The sequence below is a fragment of the Notolepis coatsorum genome, assembly GCF_963971535.1.
Source record: "Notolepis coatsorum genome assembly, chromosome: 12".
Classification (NCBI taxonomy): domain Eukaryota; kingdom Metazoa; phylum Chordata; class Actinopteri; order Aulopiformes; family Paralepididae; genus Notolepis; species Notolepis coatsorum.
In genome coordinates, this window is record NC_140176.1 from 66,088,406 (window position 1) to 66,107,073 (window position 18,668).

The following is an 18,668-nucleotide window of genomic DNA, read 5'->3' on the forward strand; positions in this document are numbered from 1 at the left end:
CAAAAACACACCACCAGTCACTTTTAAATTGATTCGGGTTGGCTAAAATATCATGTTGTGTAGACTTTTTGGAAATGACCAGCGACTACAACATATTATAGACCACTGCACTTCCGCGTTACATTGAGCTCATGGAGGAGAGAGTGGCGGGAGAAAATGAATGAATGTGGATGAGAGCCTTGACATTAAGTGGTTGTAGGTACGGCTGTGGGGGTGCGGGAGACATGATCCAATCTACTTTTATACGCCTGAGTCTCCTGAACACGTAGAGACCAATCCCAAATCGATCGGCACTTTCTCGACCGAGCAATCGTCACTTTTCCGCACCTACTCTCGAACTATGCATGTGCAGATTGCCCACGGAGTCTCGATTTCTAGGTTTATCAATCTGCGCATGATTTGATTTGATTTGATTTTATTAGGGATCCCCATTAGCTGGTGCGATAGCAACCAGCTAGTCTTCCTGGGGTCCACACACAAAAAAACACAAAAACAATCACCATTGCAAAAAAACAAAATTATTAAAAGTCAGTACACACAATGCATAATGAACCTACTGTAACAATTAATATAGCTAAAATTACATTAGTGTAAAACAAAAACAAAAAACCACTTTACAGTGTTAAAAACAATTTAAAAACTATTTAAGATTCTTTTTAAAAGTGAATCTACTGTAAATGCAGCAGAGGTTCCGAGGCAGGCCATTCCACAGAGTTAATGCTCTAAAAATAAAAGATCTCCCCAGAGCGCTGGTTCTAGGACCTGGCAATTCAAGCTGCCCACTACTGGAACCTCTAGTGTAATGCTCGTGCACAGTATTACTAAAAACAATCTGATTATGTATAAAAACAGGAGTCTTACTGCTCAAGTATATTAAAAGACAATCTATTTTCAACGTTAAGCCAAGAGAGGCGGGCATGCATACGGCTCACATTAGACCTTAGTGAGCAGCCCAGTACCAACCGTGCTGCCCTGTTCTGGACCACCTGGAGCTTCCTGAGGTCACCACTGGCAGCAGATGACCACATCGTGGTAGTAGCGGGAGTAGATGCGGAAAGGTGACTATCGCTCGGCCGAGACAGTGCCGATCGACTTGGGATTGGTCTCTCCGTGTTCAGGAGACTCAGGCGTATAAAAGTAGATTGGATCATGTCTCCCGCACCCCCACAGCCGTACCTACAACCACTTAATGTCAAGGTGCTCATCCACATTCATTCATTTTCTCCCCCCGCTCTCTCCTCCATGAGCTCAATGTAACGCATAAGTGCAGTGGTCTATACAGCTAGCGGAGGGTTCAAATTTCAATTAATTGGATTGGTTTTACCGATGGATAAAACCCTCTCCATAGAGTACAATGACAGAGGCAGAACCTGAATGTGAAATGTGAATATCGCTTCATACTTTGTGTATAACGCCATCGGAAGTCACTCCCCAGGTTCACATCATAATGAACGGACCACTTTTAATCAGTTAAGTGCTAAACAGGCACATTCGTGAAGTTGACTGACATGCATTTAACGGTGTATATTACCACAGTGAATCTTGAATTGCCTCAAGAGGATGTGGTATATTATTTTTTAATAAAAACGAATCCTTAAATGCCCTATCCCACCTTAATTAAGTAAATGATTGCTGCTAATTACTTTTCACACATAACTAACCACCTCTTGCGTCGCGCTGGGAGAATAATAGCCACCGTAATGGAAATCAGAGAAAACTTTAGAAGTTTTATGTTGAGTTTTTCTTTTTTTCATCCATCCTTGTAGTTTATTAAAAAATAAAAGTCCTCCGTCCATTCAGTGAAGCATATCCGATGAAATGACTAATTGTGAGTCATGATTTCAGTCCATCGCACAAGCGTTTTGCAAATATCGGAGGCGGAGATTGTCTGCGTTTGTTGGAAGTCAACGGAGTGCGACGCATTTCAACAGGCCTCGGAAACAACAGTCTAACCGCTTCACAACACTGAGTAGACTGTATGGAGAAAGTGTTTTTGTTACTTCGTACCCTATTGACCGATCCCCCCATGCTCCAATGATTTTATAAGGACCGACTTTAATCCATTTGGTGTCCTCTCGGTGAGTGCCACCCTGGTTAAATAGCAACTGCCACGGGCGGAGATACTCTGCCGACTGTTGGACTCGTTCTTTTAGTTTTTTCCTTTGCAGTCACTGAATATCACCCACACGACATCCACACTCCCTTCAATCAACCTCGTTTCTCAAAACAAACAAATTCACATTAAACCTTTGTTTCAACAACAACAAAACAATTCACCGATATGTAGCCTATACTCTGTTTCCTGGGCTTCCAAGAAGTCCCAGACCGTGACTTATGATTGATCTTCATGTTATCTTGGTACATCTGCCTTAAGTCCCAGACCATGACTTATGATTGATCTTCATGTTATCTTGGTACATCTGCCTTTAGTTTTTTGATGCACCAGCTTCCTGGAATGATCTTCAGCTCACACTAAGAATCAATACCCCACCATCCTCTGGACAAACATGATCACAAACCTCCCTACCTCTCTTTCTTTGTGTTTTCTATCTTCACCTGCAGTTTTTGTGCTATGTATGCAACTGTATCTTATCCCTTTTAAGTATTCTGAACTGTTTGAATTTGTGATCTCGACGGCATTGCAAAGTGTAAAACCTCAATGTCCATTTCAAGAATAAATAAAGGTTTCAATCAATCTTCTGCAGCCTGTATGTATTTATCGAAACTATCACAAGGTCTCGTCTTGACTCTTGAATAGATCAGTGGATGATATTCAGTAGGCATGGCTTCCTCTTCTGCAACTTGATGTAAAATGACACTTGTTATATTAAAACGTCAAGCCTTGACAAGTGAGACAATCGATTTGTGTGGCATCGATCGGCACACTTTTCAGCACCACAGTGAAGGACAGCTCCAATTGACCAAAGTACCTGTCATGCAGCTGTCCATTAGGCATAGCTGTCCCTTAGCCTCCGTTCACACTGCAAGCCGTAGTGCTCAATTCTGAGTTATTGCTCAGATCAGATTTATTTAAAAAAAAAATTTTCGTTTGGCTGTTTTTTAAAACATTATTAAAAAATGCGGCCAATATCAGATTCCAGTGTGAACTGGTCACACTCCTGAACTGACACACATGCGCAGATGAACAATAATGAAGATGGATGTAAAAGATTGTGACAAATGTCACTAGAGTGAGGTAAAATTCGCATTTATTCTGATATGACTGTTCAGACTGAGGTCGCATTGCAAAAAAAATATCTGTATTTTTTATTTAGGACCACATATGAAAGTGGCCCAAATCAGATTCAATGTGATCCGAGTATGAGCACAAACCGTAGCCGTAGTTCCTTTTGAAAGGTATACCTTAGAAACCTTCGTAGAAGGTTACAGTTGTACTTAGATACAGCGGTACACAATACAACCCACATTTCCTGAGTTACAGTGAGCCTACCTCTGCTCCTCGGAGTCCCGGTTGAGCCCCTCCGGCCCAGCGGCTGCAGGGCCTGCAGGCTGAGTGAGCCACTGCGCCTCCAGCTTCGACCCCGTCGCGCTCCGTTCCTCCTGCAGCCGTGTGATCTGCTCCTGCTGCTCCCGGAGGAGCCTCTTCTGCTCCGCGATCGTCCTCTGCTGGGCGCTGTGCCTGTTCTCGAACCTCCCGCCTTGTGACGTCACTGTCCCGGGACGGGCGGTGGCGTTACGCTCGCCGTCCCTCTGCCGTGCCCGGAAAAACTCGCCGGCACTCAACGCCGCGTGCCGCCGAGTCACCTGCCACGGCTGGGTGGGCTTGGTCACAGCGTCCGCTGAGCCGTCACCCCGAGAGGTCGGGCTGGGAGCGGAGGCTGGAGGGTCTGACCTCTGGTGACCTTGCTGCAAGGAAGCAGAGAAGAACAGAACACATGGGGAGATGTTAGAATAGACTTTTTCAATGTTTCATAACGATGACACAGTACCGATGCACGGCATATGCTGGTCCGTGGAAGTATCCGGTGTCAGGCACGAGGGTATGGATGAAATTGGTGCTACAGACCCTGGAGTTTGCGTGATCAGTTATCTTGTTTGACGGCTACAATCTGCACACCATGCTGTTGTTTCTTTAGAAGAAAACTTTCATTTGGGACAGTAAGTTGTATAGATGTTTGGAGGGAACACCCTACACCCTGCAAGACAAGGTCGGGGCGACAGAAGGGTAGAGCAGTCGTCTGGTAATCCCGGCAGGTTCCCGGCTCGATTACGGCTACTCTCGGCAGCGTGTCTAGGGCGGCGCTAATAGCACCCTTAACTGCACACGATTAGTGTGCGCTATGTGCTCCGTCTTTGCGAGCCATTCACTAAAGATATTGAGCGGATGAGATACTAGCGCAAACACGCCCATAGGTGTGCAATTTGCTCCTGATTTGCTTCAGCGCAGTTGGCTTGCGGAGCAGTTTGCACCTGGCAGCGCTGTTGGCAGATAATAATAAACTTTATTTGTATAGCACCTTTCATACAGAAACTGCAGCTCAAAGTGCTTCACAACAGAAAAAAGACAGGCATAAAATGAGCACATAAAGTGCAGACTATTATAGGAGGGCGGCTGGGTGGCGCAGCGGACATTGCGCTCGTCACCAATGCAAGAGACACCGGGTTCGACTCCGGCTGTCAGCGTTGCCTCCGGCTTGGGCCAGCCGTCATACTAACTCAATTGGCAGAGTTAGCGGGTGGAAGTCGATGGGTGGTAATCTGGACGTTGTGGACAGCGACTCCTACAGGTCGGTTGGGGGACGCCTGCACAGCAGAGACAGGAAATGGCGGGGGTAGTGTGAGCCTCCCACACGTTACACCTCGCCAATGAGAGTCAGGCGACAGGCTGCCTCCTTGTGTATCGGAGGGGACACGTGATGCAAGGCTTCTATTCTTCCTACAACTGGCCAGTGGGGGGCATATGCGAGCAATGTTCAAGACAGGGGAGGGGAGAATTAGCACAGCGGAATTGGGATGGGAGAAAAATAGAAAAAGTGGATCAAAAAATAAATAAAGTGCAGACATATAAAATCACTGTTTTTCACATTAGGATCTAACATCCCAACAGGCCACCTTGTTTATGGTTTGATTCAGTTTTAAATAGACAGTAATAAAAAGAGTAAGATAAAATAGACAGAGTAAAATAGTGCAATAGTGCAGTACAATAAAATAGTAGAATAGAATAGATAAAATATAAATTTTTACAGTGCAATAAAGTTTTTCTGGATTACTGTTCAACAGTTCAAAGTCGTCTTTACCTTCTCTGTTTGGTATCCAGAGTTTAAAACTTGACAGTCTTCCCTCCTGTTTTATACCCACTTTGACCCTTAGAACAAATAAAGTTATTATTATTATTAGAACCTCCCACTCAGGGCAAACCTCCCTCTCAGGGCACAGTTCCCTCTCTCAGGGTGCAGTTCTGGGCCTGGGTCCTACACAGTTTTAAAGCCTGACAGTCTCTTGTTTGATACCCACACAGTGATACCTACCTGACAGTTTTTAACCTGTAATAAAAAGTAATAGACAGAGTAAAATAATACAGTACAATAAAATAGTAGAATTGAATAGATAGTAAAATTATGCAATAGAATGGACAGAGTAAAATAGTGCTACAGTACAATCAACAACAGAGTGTATTAGAAGGCTATGGTGAAGAGGTACGTTTTTAGCTTATTCTTTTAAATATTAAGAGATCTAGCTTCCCTAATGTCCATAGGTAGTGTGTTCCATAACTTTGGTGCATAGTTTGCAAAAGCTGCATCCCCAATTTTCCTTAGACTGTGGCTTGGAACCTTCAATAGACCAGTAGTAGATGATCGCAATGTTCTAGGAGGCACATAGTTGACTAGAGAATTTGCAATGTAGCTTGGTCCTGTTCCATTTAGTGCTTTGTATATAAGGAGGAGGACCTTTAAATCAATTTGAAATGTTACCGGAAGCCAGTGTAGGTTAGCTAATACTGGACTGATGTGGTCTCTCCTCTTGGTTCTAGTTAGTAGCCTAGCTGCCGAGTTTTGAATGAGTTGGAGTCGTTCTGTGGTTTTTTTTGGGAGGCCGGTGAGGAGTGCATTACAGTAGTCAAGTCGGCTTGAGATAAAGGCATGGATCAGTTTTTCAGCGGCTTTTTGATTTATAAAGGCTGTACCGTATCTATGTTTCTAAGGTGGAAAAATTATGTTTTTGTCACCTTGTTGACGTGCGATTTAAAGCTTAGGTCTGAGTCTATTATAACACCAAGACTTGTAACTTGGGGTTTGATCCAAGGAGTAAGTTGCCCCATATTGCTCTGTAACATTTCTCTTTTTGTTATAGGACCGACTAGTAGGATTTAATTTTTTTTTCAGTTTTAGGAAGTTGTTCGTCATCCATTTGTTTATTGCTAAGAGACAGGCGGAAATGGAGTTAATAGCTGTGTGATCATTTGGTTCAGCAGAGATGTACAATTGTGTGTCATCTATGTAACTATGGAAACATACATTGTGTTTTCTAATGATGTCTCAGAGTGGCAGCATGTATAGTGAGAATAATAATGGACCAAGGCAGCTCCCCTGTGGAGATAGATACTTTATTAATCCCCTTGGGGAAATTCAGGGTATCTCGCAGCTCACACAGTATACAGACATTGACAGTTCTCATTCAGTTGTTTCACGTTATGTCTGCATCATGAATTAAAAATAAGCAAATAAAATTCAATTAAATCACATCTATCAATATCAATAAGAGCGTGATGAGATAAAAGCAGGTGTATAAAACAAGTGTGTAAAAAACAGGTGTATGAAAAACCGTGTATAAAAACAGGTGTAAAAACAGTTGTGTGGGTCAGAGGTCAAGGTCCCCCGCACTATATTACGCTGTTGTACAGTCTGATGGCAGTAGGGACAAAGGACCTCCTATGCCGCTCAGTCCGTGAGTGCAGGGAGATTAGCCGTCCGCTGCGACTGCTGCTCTGCCCCACCAGGGTGTGGTGGAGAGGGTGGTTGGTATTGTCCATAATGGCCAGCAGCTTGCTCTGCGTGCGGCTCTCCACCACGGTCCCCAGTGGGACCAGTCTCCTCCCCACCACTGAGCCAGCCTTTTTCACCAGCTTATCCAGCCGCCTGGTATCCCTGGCCGTGGTATTACCACCCCAGCAGACAGCGGCATACAGGAGCCACCACTGCCTCATAGAACATGAACAACATTTCCCCACACACATTAAAAGACCTGAGCCTCCTAAGGAAGAACAGCCGGCTCTGTCCTTTCTTGTAGAGCGCTTCCGCGTTTGCAGCCCAGGCCAGCTTATCGTCAAGGTGCACACCTAAATATTTGTATGTCTGCACCGTCGCAATGTTGTTTCCCCGTATGCTGACTGGTTGCAGAGGTGGTTTCAACCTGCGGAAGTCCAGTATCATCTCCTTGGTCTTTGTTGCGTTCAGGAGAAGGCCGTTCCGTTCGCTCCAGTCACTGAATGCTCGCACCTGGTCCCTGTACTCTCCCTCCTGTCCCTTCCTCACACACGCCACAATCACTGTGTCGTCCGAGTATTTTTGGACATGGCAAGACTCAGAGTTGTAAGTGAAGTCTGCCGTGTAGAGGGTGAACAGGAACGGAGCGAGAACAGTCTCCTGTGGAGCCCCAGTGCTGCTGACCACTGTCTCCGAGACACAGTTGCCCATTCTGTACATTGGAGGGGGTTGGGTTTGGACATTTACAGGGGCCAGTTTCGAATTGCAGTCTCCCGTAGATGCTCTTTGAGAGTGGTTTTGAAAGTGGGTAGTGATTCACATTCCTTTACAGCTGTGGGTAGGGCATTCCACATTGATGTGGCATAATTTGCGAAAAGTTTTTAGTCCCTTGTTTGAGCCGAATCTGGGTTTAACATGATTTGTGGAGCTCCCTCTGGTGTTGTGATCGTGGTATTCACTGACCTTTGGGAAGTATTTTGACATGTGCATGGGTACCTTAGTGGTGTAGTGTATCTTGTAGACCAGGCCCATTGCAAGTTGCTGTACTCTGTCGTCTACTCTAAGCCATCCTAGGTTGTCAAAGTGGGCAGGGGTGAGGTGTAAGGTCAAGCAGTAGTCTGACCAGTTTGTTTTGTGAGGTTTGTAATTTTGTTTTTAGCGCCTTTGAGGTGCTTTGGTACCATGAGGTGCAAGCATAGTCGTAGTACCCTTGAATGAGTCTTCAGGGTATTTTTGTTTACCAGAGAGGAGATCCGGTACAAGAATCAAGTTCGTTGGTTGACTTTTTTGATTACATTGGATGCCATTTTGTCACAAGAAAGATTTGCCTCTAGGATGGAACCCAGGTATGTAATTTCATATTTCCTTGTGACAATATTGTCACCCACTGTAACTGAGAAGCCGTTGGTCTTGCTGAGTTTGTTATTTGAATCGAAGAGAATGGACTCCGTTTTAACCAGGTGTAATGATAGTTTGTTATCAGCGAGCCAGGTGCAGATTCTGCCTAGTTCCGAGCTGAGGGTTTTTTCAACCTGTAACTTGTTCTTGTCAGAGACCAGCAGGGCTGAGTCGTCCGTGAACAGGAACAAGTTGCAGTCACAAGCTGACGACATGACATTTGCATAAATTAGGAACATTAGCGGTCCTAGTATGCTTCCTTGTGGAACACCACAGCTCACTGTGAGGGGGGGAGGATAGGGTACCGTTTACCTCCACCATCTGTTCTCTTCCCTCCAGGTAGGATTGCATCCAACTCACTGATAGACTATCAAAACCAATGGTTTTTTGCTTGTCAATCAGAATGGAGTGATTGACAGTGTCGAAGGCCTTTTGTAGGTCCAGCATGACCATGCCGCAGTATTTGCCTGCGTCCACCTCTTGTTTGATGTGGTCGTTCAAAATTGAAGGCATGTGTGTCAGTGGACTGGGATGTTCTGAAGTCAGATTGGAATTCGTAGATTCGATTTTTTTCCGCCAGGTACTTTTCGACCTGTTCGTATACTATTTTTTCCATGACTTTCGAGATGGAGGTAAGAATAGAAACAGGGGTATATTAGGGGTATATCCTGTATAAGACATTTAACTAAATGGTGATTTCATTGGATATGCACTGTTAACTAATGCTTGTATATCTTATCGTGTGTTGTCATGTTTGTTTATATGTTTGTTTAAAAAATAATAAAAAAAATGAAATACAAAGAAACAGGGCGGTAGTTGCCTGGGTCTAATTTGCTGCCCTTTTTGTGCAGGGGGATTACACCCGCAATTTTGAAGTCTTTGGGTACGTGTCCCTGTTTTATGGAGAGGTTTATTATGTGTGTGATGACTGGGGTGATGGCGTTATGAAGTTATTTTGTTATTGAAGAATAATTCTAGTTCACATTTTGATGCAGATGACTGTGGAGGGGTGGGGGCAGTGTAGAGTAGATGGCTGAGAATAATATTCTAGAGTTTCCAACATTCTCTGTGATAATCTTAGAGAAATAGTCCTTTCTTGCCACTCGTATTTCTTTGTTATAGGCAGTCATGGCTTCCTTATATATATCGCAGTGGACTGTGTGCTTGGTTTTCCTCCATTTTTGTTCAGCAGCTCTACAGATTCTATTTGTCTGACCAACACTGCTATTGTTTAACTATGGGGAGATTTTGTCACTTGAGTTTTTTTTCAGGAAGGGGAATAAATAAACCCAAAATGAGGCATAGACATAACCATTTGTATTTTGTTTATTTCATATTGAATTTTGTTTATTTCGTAATGTATAGAACTTTTCATTGGCTGTGTTTCCAGCGTCTACTACTCATGAACCTGACGAAACGTTATAAATTCAAAGTTTATTCTGGAGCATATGAGTGTGCGGGTTGTATTCACCTCATTAGTGTGGGTGACCTGGCGTTAGCCAGGTCACTTGCCACACTATTAGAATCTATACTATTTTTATTCTTCTTTATTCCGCCGATTTTGCCAACAAAACCCCTCCCAGAGCATTCGCGCCCCATACACGTGAAAGGTATCAAAACGACCGGCTTGCTGTCAAAAAGTATTTTTTTTATGAAAAAATATATATATAAAAAAACGTATTAAAAAACTTTTCTGAGTTTTTAAACATTTTCGGGAAAAAATATTTAAAAAAACGAATAAAAAAACCTTTCTGAGTTTTTAAAAATTTTCGGGAGGTTGTGCCATTGTACTCAGTAGGGATGTCCTCTTTCATTGGTCTATGTTGACCATGCCCATAGTTTGGCTCCTCCCCCTTTTTGTATCTTTTGAACCGTTAGTCAGAGAGACCCTCTCCCGTTGGCCGGCGGTGCACAGGCGTCACCCACACTGTCACAATTTCCCCCGCGCGGAATTGTCTAGTTGTGATTATTACCTAACCCAGCACCTAAAGGAGTGATGTGCTTTGGGGGGAATATATAGCATTGCCACCGCTAAGTGAGTGTGGGATTCATCAATTTCAACTTGAACTTGGTTATATTTACGCACAGCTCGGACCATGCGTACCTGGCGCCCGTTGGTAGAATATATTATTACAACAAGGAAATGAGCTTCTGTGCATTAGTTTCAACACTGGCATGTTCTGTATGAACCGTAATTCATTATAGTTCATTGTAAAATAGCAACAGTAGTGTAATTATGGTCAAAACCCTATAAGTAGCATTTGGAATAATAGATCTTTCTCTCAGAATGAATGCAGCATGGTTTATATAGCGTTATCGGAATATACGGGGTGTACTGACTGACTGCGCTCCGCGTAGCTCAACTCGTTATTATTTTGTGCACAGACCGCAGAAACACGGGAACGTTTTGATTATATTTAAAAGGCTTTACGTTAAACGAAACAAGTGGAATTTCGAAGCTGTAAGCAGAATACAAGTCATATGAACACCCACGATAGTGTTCTTCCCCCTTTTTACTGTATAAGAAAGAATAAAAAACGCATTGCAATGACACCAGGGTGTATGTGTATTACAAAACCCTTGCAATAACAAACATAGTGGACAGACACAAGTTCACAACATATAAATATGATGATGGAATTCATTCAAGTCCTCTCCACCCTCGGGTCTTTGCCACCGGCACGGTCCATCGTGATATTGGAGATGGATCGAGCAATAGACTGTTACTGTAGCTGTCAAAGCTCCATCACAAATGCAGTTATGTGAATAGAAAGGGATTCCACTCAGTCAATGTTGCGATGCGCATTTGCCTGATACATGTTGTTGCTGCATGCCGGGAGGAAAGGCATGCTGCATGTTTTCAATTCATTAAATAAAACGGATACTTTTTGCAAGGGTTTACTGACTGTCATACAAATAATCAATCAACTACATACTGTAACTTTTCAGTGCACGTTCTTATTTACATTGTGACAACAGCCTTGTGAGTTCCCGCAGTGACCCGCACACAGACATGATGGAATTCAAGTTCATGTTTGTATTGATCACATATAGGCAGGCTACACATGGCGTATCTGCTACATCATACATGGCAGTAAGATTCATTGTTCTTGTATATGCTCTCGTATTATTGTTTATATAGGCTACCCAATACTGACATCAAAATAGATTGTATGCTTCTAGAAATCATCAGCAGCAGGTAGAAAATAGACGGAAAATCCGTCGCGATTTGGAATAAAATTGAGGAGAACTTTAATCCCTGGGTATTAATCAAACAAAACGGAAAAAGGCAGTCATATTCCAGCACGGTCTTTATTAGTGTTTGCGCTGCCCATGCAGCAATGGTTAATAGATATCATATCCGACATCACCGTACGTGTACACGTCTGTCAGCCTGTCTCATAACACGCTTCCCTCGGTTTAGTCCATTCTTCCACATTTCATGGGGGTGTCCATTACCGTATATGGTTAATCGGGGCGGTTTTGCTATGCAAATACGTGAAAGTGTGCACGAGCCTCGGCGCAGGGCCAAGGTGATATTTATCATGACAGGTGTGCGTAGAACCTGCGTACGCACGTGTGGTAAATCCAGTTTTTTTTGTGCGTGCACTGATTCTAAATTCTGTGCTTACGTGTGGAAATAGAACATTTTCTACGCCACGTTGATGAATGAGGGCCCAGGCATCTAAGCCGGCTTTTTAAGATGCCAAATGTGCACGTTCTGATGTGAGCCCGATTGTACACTGCCTCTCCAACGTTGGCAAGTGGACCCAGGGAGTTTGGCAACCACATTCGTTATTATATTACTGGCATTGCACACTACCTGTGTTGATTGAATACATTTGCTTCCTATTTCAAGAAATGTGAGTGCAGTTAATAATAATAATAAACTTTATTTATATAGCACCTTTCATACAATGATTGCAGTTTAAATTGTTTTATATAATGAAGACATAATAAAACAAGCAGCAAGAGCAATGCATAACACATACAAATTGCAGCATGATGCAAAATCAAAGTCTCGTTACAAAATCAATCAATAGCACCGACAACATTGGGAAAGCCGACAACGTTAAATAACAATATTTAAATAATAAATAAAATTGCATGGGATCTCTGGGTGGCTGGCTCAATAGCATCCTTGATTTCATTGAGTAGATCAAGAATTGCTTGAGCTGGCAACCTGTGTCTCCGGATGATTTCAGTCTCGCCTAAATCAAAAAGTGATATTCTCATTAGAAATATTCTTTCATGGGGGCGGCTAGGTGGTGTAGTGGGCAAGGCGCTCGCCACCAATGCAGGAAACGCTGGGTTCGAGCCCAGCTCTCCACATTGCTATCAGCTTGGCTGGTCGTTCATACTAACACAATTGGCAGTGTTAGGGGTGGGAAAGCTGATGGGTGGGGATCGGACGTTGTGGACAGCGACTCCTACAGGTCGGTTGGTGCGCCTGTGCAGCAGAATCAGGAAGCGACGGGGGCGGCGTGTCCCTCCCACGCAGACCCCCGCCGCTGAGAGATCGCGCTGTGCAGGTGAAAAGATGCGACGGCTGCTTCCTCGAGTACCGGAGGGGACACGTGATGTAAGGCTTCGTCCACATTGCAGCCGGCTTGTGGGAGGCATGGCCTAACAGCGTTCGAGACAGGGGAGGGTAGAATTGGACGATACGAAATTGGGATGGGAGAAAAATGGAAAATGGGAGAAAAAAGTAGATAAAAAAAAAAAAAATCTTTCATGAGCACGCCTGGCATTACGATGCCTTCGCCTGGCAACAATTACTGCTGCTATGATCACCTGAGACCCTGGCAATGACATCCCTTTATAAATGCGCTTAGTTACCACCAAATCCCTGAAGACGCAAAAATGCTGTCGCTTTAACTGCCTGTGGCAATTAGCGCCGATCTTTGTGAATTGGGAGTGTATCTGGGATGAGGCTCATTTGCATAGAAAGGGGCACATGTTCCGCTCATATTACCTCATTTAAATACCCGCAATACCACTGACGCACCGAGATGCAATGCTGAGGGTAACGCAATTACCACCGTATTTCACCCTTTGCGCTTGCTTTGTGAATAGCAAACTGTGTTTCAGAGCTATTTCATCAGAAAAAGCTGCACAATCCCTTTGAATTCACCCCTAGGTGTCCTTCAGCAAGACACTTGACTGTTAACCCTAACTGCTCCTGATGAGCACCTTGCATGGTGTGTGAGTGAACGGGTGAATGTGAGGCACACGTTGTAAAGCACTTTGGATAGAAGTGCTATATAAATGCAGTCAATTTAACATTTACAAGGTCCTAAAGCTCATTTAGTTTAATTTAGTTGAACTAAAGTTAAAGCCCTAATCAAGAGGTTTTTGACCCTCTACGCTTGGGATGTATCAGAGGGACAGAAGAGGGGCTCAGGGAGATTCTGCCAGAATCTCAGGTGTACTTTATCCTTCGTCACGCTCATCCTGCTCCAGGCAACCTGGTATAACTTTACTATATAAGCAGAAGTCTGGTGGCACATGACACATCCACTGACCTTCTCCACCTTCCCCCCTCCTGTCCTCAAGCGCCTGCCTCTCTCTCTCTCTCTCTCTCTCTCTCTCTCTCTCTCTCTCTCTCTCTCTCTCTCTCTCTCTCTCTCTCTCTCTCTCTCTCTCTCTCTCTCTCTCTCTCTCTCTCTCTCTCTCTCTCTCTCTCTCTCTTGTTGAGAGATTCTGGGAAGACTTGTGAATATTTAATCGGGGGAAAGTTTCCCTCTCCTCTCCGTCTCTCTCTCTGGATGATAAAACTGTCTGACGAAAGTACATGTCACACCTCATGCAGGGAAGATAAACCAGGAGACCAAACTTGTTTATCCACCAGCGCAGATGTCGGCTGAAGTATGGATTCCTCCAAATTAATGGGAGAATCTCTTTTTATTACCTCGCCAATTGGTTTTTTTCTTCTCTGATATCCGGAACTGAAACATGGAGCTAATGTTTTATTCATGGTTTCACACAACAACCTTTGGATCTCTGTCCGATGAGCCGAGTCCTTCTCAGAGCATAGTAATAACCATTATATACCGCAGTGTACGTGTTTCCAAGTGTTACCGCTTGCCTCTGTACCCACGTGTGTGCACGTCACTGCATATCTAGGTTGTTCTGACCTTGACACTCGCTTCCTCAGTGGCCTCCGATTGGCCGGATGCCTCAGGCCGGACGGCGCCGGGCTCGTTAGCTGTGGGTTCCACGCTCTTGAGGTTGCCCACTGCGCTGATGAGGGCGGCCATCTTGTGCCGGGTTTCCTCCTGCTGAGCCAGGAGCTCTCGCCGCTCCCTCACCCTCCGACACCATAGCTGCCACTCGTTTAGGCATCGCCGTAGCAACCGCCCTCGGTCACTCTCCGCGGCCAGCTGGCATCGTCTGTAGGGGGAGGGGGGGGGGGGGGGGGGGGTTGGGATAGTTAAGCATAGTTATTATTAGGGGTGGGGGAAGACAATCAATACAGCGATACTGTATATCGCAATATTTTGCGTGCCGATATTATATCGATACACTGACGCCAAGTATCAATATTTAAAAAAAATTAATAATTGTTCTGCAATAAAATGATTGGACTGAGGTGAACAGCTGTTAGCTTATTAGATAAAACAGATGCTGTATATATATCTTTATTGCAGATGTTGACTAAGTCTTCCGTTGGGGACACAGTTTGCAGTTGAAAAAGGGTCATACATCGCAATATATGGCGATAATATAATATGGTGGGGCCTCTGGTGCTTCTCACCCCTAATATTTATTCACCCTCTTTCAGTTATGATCTGCCGGTGAGGGCAGATGTTCTTTTACCAATGAGGGATTGTTCTCCGAGAGGCTGTTTCAAATGAATGTCATTTTCAGTTTGTTATGAATATTGTACGCCTACACACTCTGTGGAATGTTTAGTGCATTGTTTTACACAAATTAGAATGTGAAATGAGCCGATTGTTATCACTGCACACACCAGGGTGCCACAGCATCCACTTTGGGAAACACTGTTCTGGGTAACAGCTACAGACTATATTTGACTATATTTGGATTTGCTGCAGTGTCGGCTAATATCAAAACGTGGCCAAGATGAACAGTCAATACACAGTTTATCTATAGACTCCTTTTTACAATCTGGATGTCCATGATAATATTGTCTGGACGTCCTCTTCTATCAGCAACGGTCAATGAAGATGTTACTTGTTGGGGCGACAGTGGCTTGGGAGGTAGAGCAGTCGTCTAAAGGAATATAGGAATAAAGGAATCTCTTATCTTATCTTATCACCAGGAATCCCAACCAAGCATGACATAAGAGCAAAATGGCCGCCGTGTGAATGTGGTCAAAGTGTCCAGCGACTTCTAAGAGTTTTGAGACTCCTACAGGTTTAGTGAGATGCATCAGGGGGTTCAGTACATGCCTGTTTTCAGCTCGTAGCTCCTCCCCCGTTTTCTCTGCCTCCTTCTGCCTTCGCCCCGCCCACACCAGCGCCCGCCAGGCGCGCCACGCCCTCAGCTGCCTCCTCCAATCGCAGAGAGCCGCGGCCTTCCCCATCTGAACCCTACGCTCCAACAGCACCGAATACCAGCCAGAGAAATGTCTCTGTAGACACTGACAGCCACACACACACACAATAATGTGAATACTTGCACAAACATATTCGATGGTGATACAATATTTCTGTGAATGAACACACACACACACACACACACACACACACACACACACACACACACACACACACACACACACACACACACACACACACACACACACACACACACACACACACACACACACACACACACACACACACACACACACACACACACACACACACACACACACACACACACACACACACACACACACACACACACACCTTGAGGTTGAGCATGTGAACTCTGGCTTGTATCTGCTGCTGCTTGTACGTAGCTTGGTGCTGCTGTGCCGTGGGGGGTGACAGATCCATCTGGAGGCACTTTGCTGCTCGCTGTCCGTCCAGCCTCTCCCTCTCCCTGTGGGACACACCTGCCACAGTTACACCCACTCCACCATACCCTGCCTTCACTCCACCATACCCTGCCTTCACTCCACCATACCCTGCCTTCACTCCACCACACCCTGCCTTCACTCTAACCACACCCTGCCTTCACTCTAACCACACCCTGCCTTCACTACACCACACCCTGCCTTCACTCCACCACACCCTGCCTTCACTCTAACCACACCCTGCCTTCACTCCACCACACCCTGCCTTCACTCCACCATACCCTGCCTTCACTCCACCACACCCTGCCTTCACTCTAACCACACCCTGCCTTCACTCCACCACACCCTGCCTTCACTCCATCACACCCTGCCTTCACTCCACCACACCACACCCTGCCTTCACTCCACCACACCCTGCCTTCACCACACCACACCCTGCCTTCACTCCACCACACCCTGCCTTCACCACACCACACCCTGCCTTCACTCCACCACACCCTGCCTTCACTACACCACACCCTGCCTTCACTACACCACACCCTGCCTTCACTACACCACACCCTGCCTTCACTCCACCACACCGTGCCTTCACTCCGCCACACCCTGCCTTCACTCCACCACACCCTGCCTTCACTCCACCACACCCTGCCTTCACTCCACCACACCCTGCCTTCACTACACCACACCCTGCCTTCACTACACCACACCCTGCCTTCACTACACCACACCCTGCCTTCACTACACCATACCCTGCCTTCACTACAATGACGGGGCAGATCAAGCGTCACAGGTGGGCTTCACACCCAATGGGTGGGCCACTGTGAGCTGTTTTTTACAGTTTTTTTTAAGAGGGGCGGCAGCAATAAGGGAAGAAAGAAGCTCAAGGAGGGTCTCTGGACCCAGATCACACATACATGCCTTAGTCAGTATTTATCATCTTTGAGTAGGAATTACTTGTTTATGCCTGTTTAAGGGAGATACACAATCAGCCTTTGTATTAAGTACCTGGAAAACAACTGTAGGGGAACCAGACAACTAACCATGATACCCATGTAAATATTTATGTGCACTGTTTTTTCTTTTTGTTTTTATTGTGATGTTAGTTTCGGTTTTCTTTTTTTTATGTAAGTGCTGTTTGTCTAAAACTGTCAATAAAAATTTAAGTTAAAAAAAAAAAAAAAAAAAAAAGAGGGGCGGCAGCGTTGGGGACCCGGAACTCATCCTGGTCACGCCGGACCAGATCAGTCCGACCCGGTGTTCCGCCAGATAACAGGCGAGCTCTGCTTGTACAATGTATTCTGTCAGCCCGAAGGGCCCTGTCCGTTTCCGGGGGGAAATGCCAGGGCGGACCGGACGCCACGGGGGCTCCTCCCCCCCCCGCTCGGTGGGTGGGCCATCGAGGTACTGTTTTTTAGCAGTCAGCCCCTCTAAGCGCTCCTGTGTAGTTCACGGTCCTCAGGCACAGGTCGAGCCATGCTCTTGCTAAAGAACCTGTCGGGAGGGTGCTCCAGTAGCACACCATGTTACCGCGCTCGCGCGGGACTCCGTGCTGCGTCACGGATCTGGTTGACTCCGAGTTCGATTCCCGGACTCGCCGTCATTTGCCTAATGTCTCCCCCTGCTCTCTCTCCCGTTTCACCCTGCAACTGTCGGTCATGCTTGACCAGGAAAGCGATAAACGCTAAAAAAATAAAGTTTAAAAAAAAAAGAACCTGTCGGCCTGGGTTAAGGGAGCAACCTTCTGTTTTGGAGTGGTTGTCTCCCCGGTATGCCGGTGGCAGAGTCAGCTCACTGGCAGAGTCCGGGTTCGACACCCCGATCCCACGAGAGTATGCCCCCGCAGGATTATGACGTCTGTCAATTGTGTCAAACTCTTTCTCTGAAACCCGACCCCGCGAGATACAGGCTTGCTGGCAGAGTCAGGGTTTGTGGCGGAGTCAGTTCACTGGCGGAGTCAGGGTTCGGGACCCCGACCCCGCGAGATTATGACCCCACGAGATTATAACATTATACACGGCGTACCGGACACCCCCGGTGGTGTCACAAGCAAACGCCTGGGGGGGTCTCGATGCCATGGCCTCGTTGACCTCACCAGGGCCCTCATGTATCAACCTGACGTACGCACAGATATGTGCTTAAGCCGTGCGTACGACCATTCCTAAGCAAAGTGTGGGATTTATCTATTTGAACTTGTGCTTGACTTTGTGCGTATATTTAAGCACAGGTCGGACCATGCGTAGTTGGCGCCCGGTGGTAGAATATTTTTACAACGCGGAAATAAGCACTGACTGCGCTCCGCGTAACTCAACTCGTTATTATTTTGCGCATATATTGCAGAA

The 18,668-nt window shown here is 45.5% G+C and overlaps 1 protein-coding gene across 1 annotated transcript in view; it reads right to left on the reverse strand.

The window, feature by feature from the left end:
- ccdc191 (coiled-coil domain containing 191) overlaps positions 1 to 18,668 on the reverse strand; it is a gene marked incomplete at its 5' end in the record, with an annotated part of 59,119 nt that overhangs the window by 13,896 nt on the left and 26,555 nt on the right. Inside the window, 4 exons of the mRNA XM_084325855.1 lie at positions 3,452 to 3,867; positions 14,480 to 14,735; positions 15,758 to 15,948; positions 16,220 to 16,355. Coding sequence (XP_084181981.1) covers positions 3,452 to 3,867; positions 14,480 to 14,735; positions 15,758 to 15,948; positions 16,220 to 16,355 — 999 coding nt within the window. The remainder of the gene's footprint in view (positions 1 to 3,451; positions 3,868 to 14,479; positions 14,736 to 15,757; positions 15,949 to 16,219; positions 16,356 to 18,668) is intronic.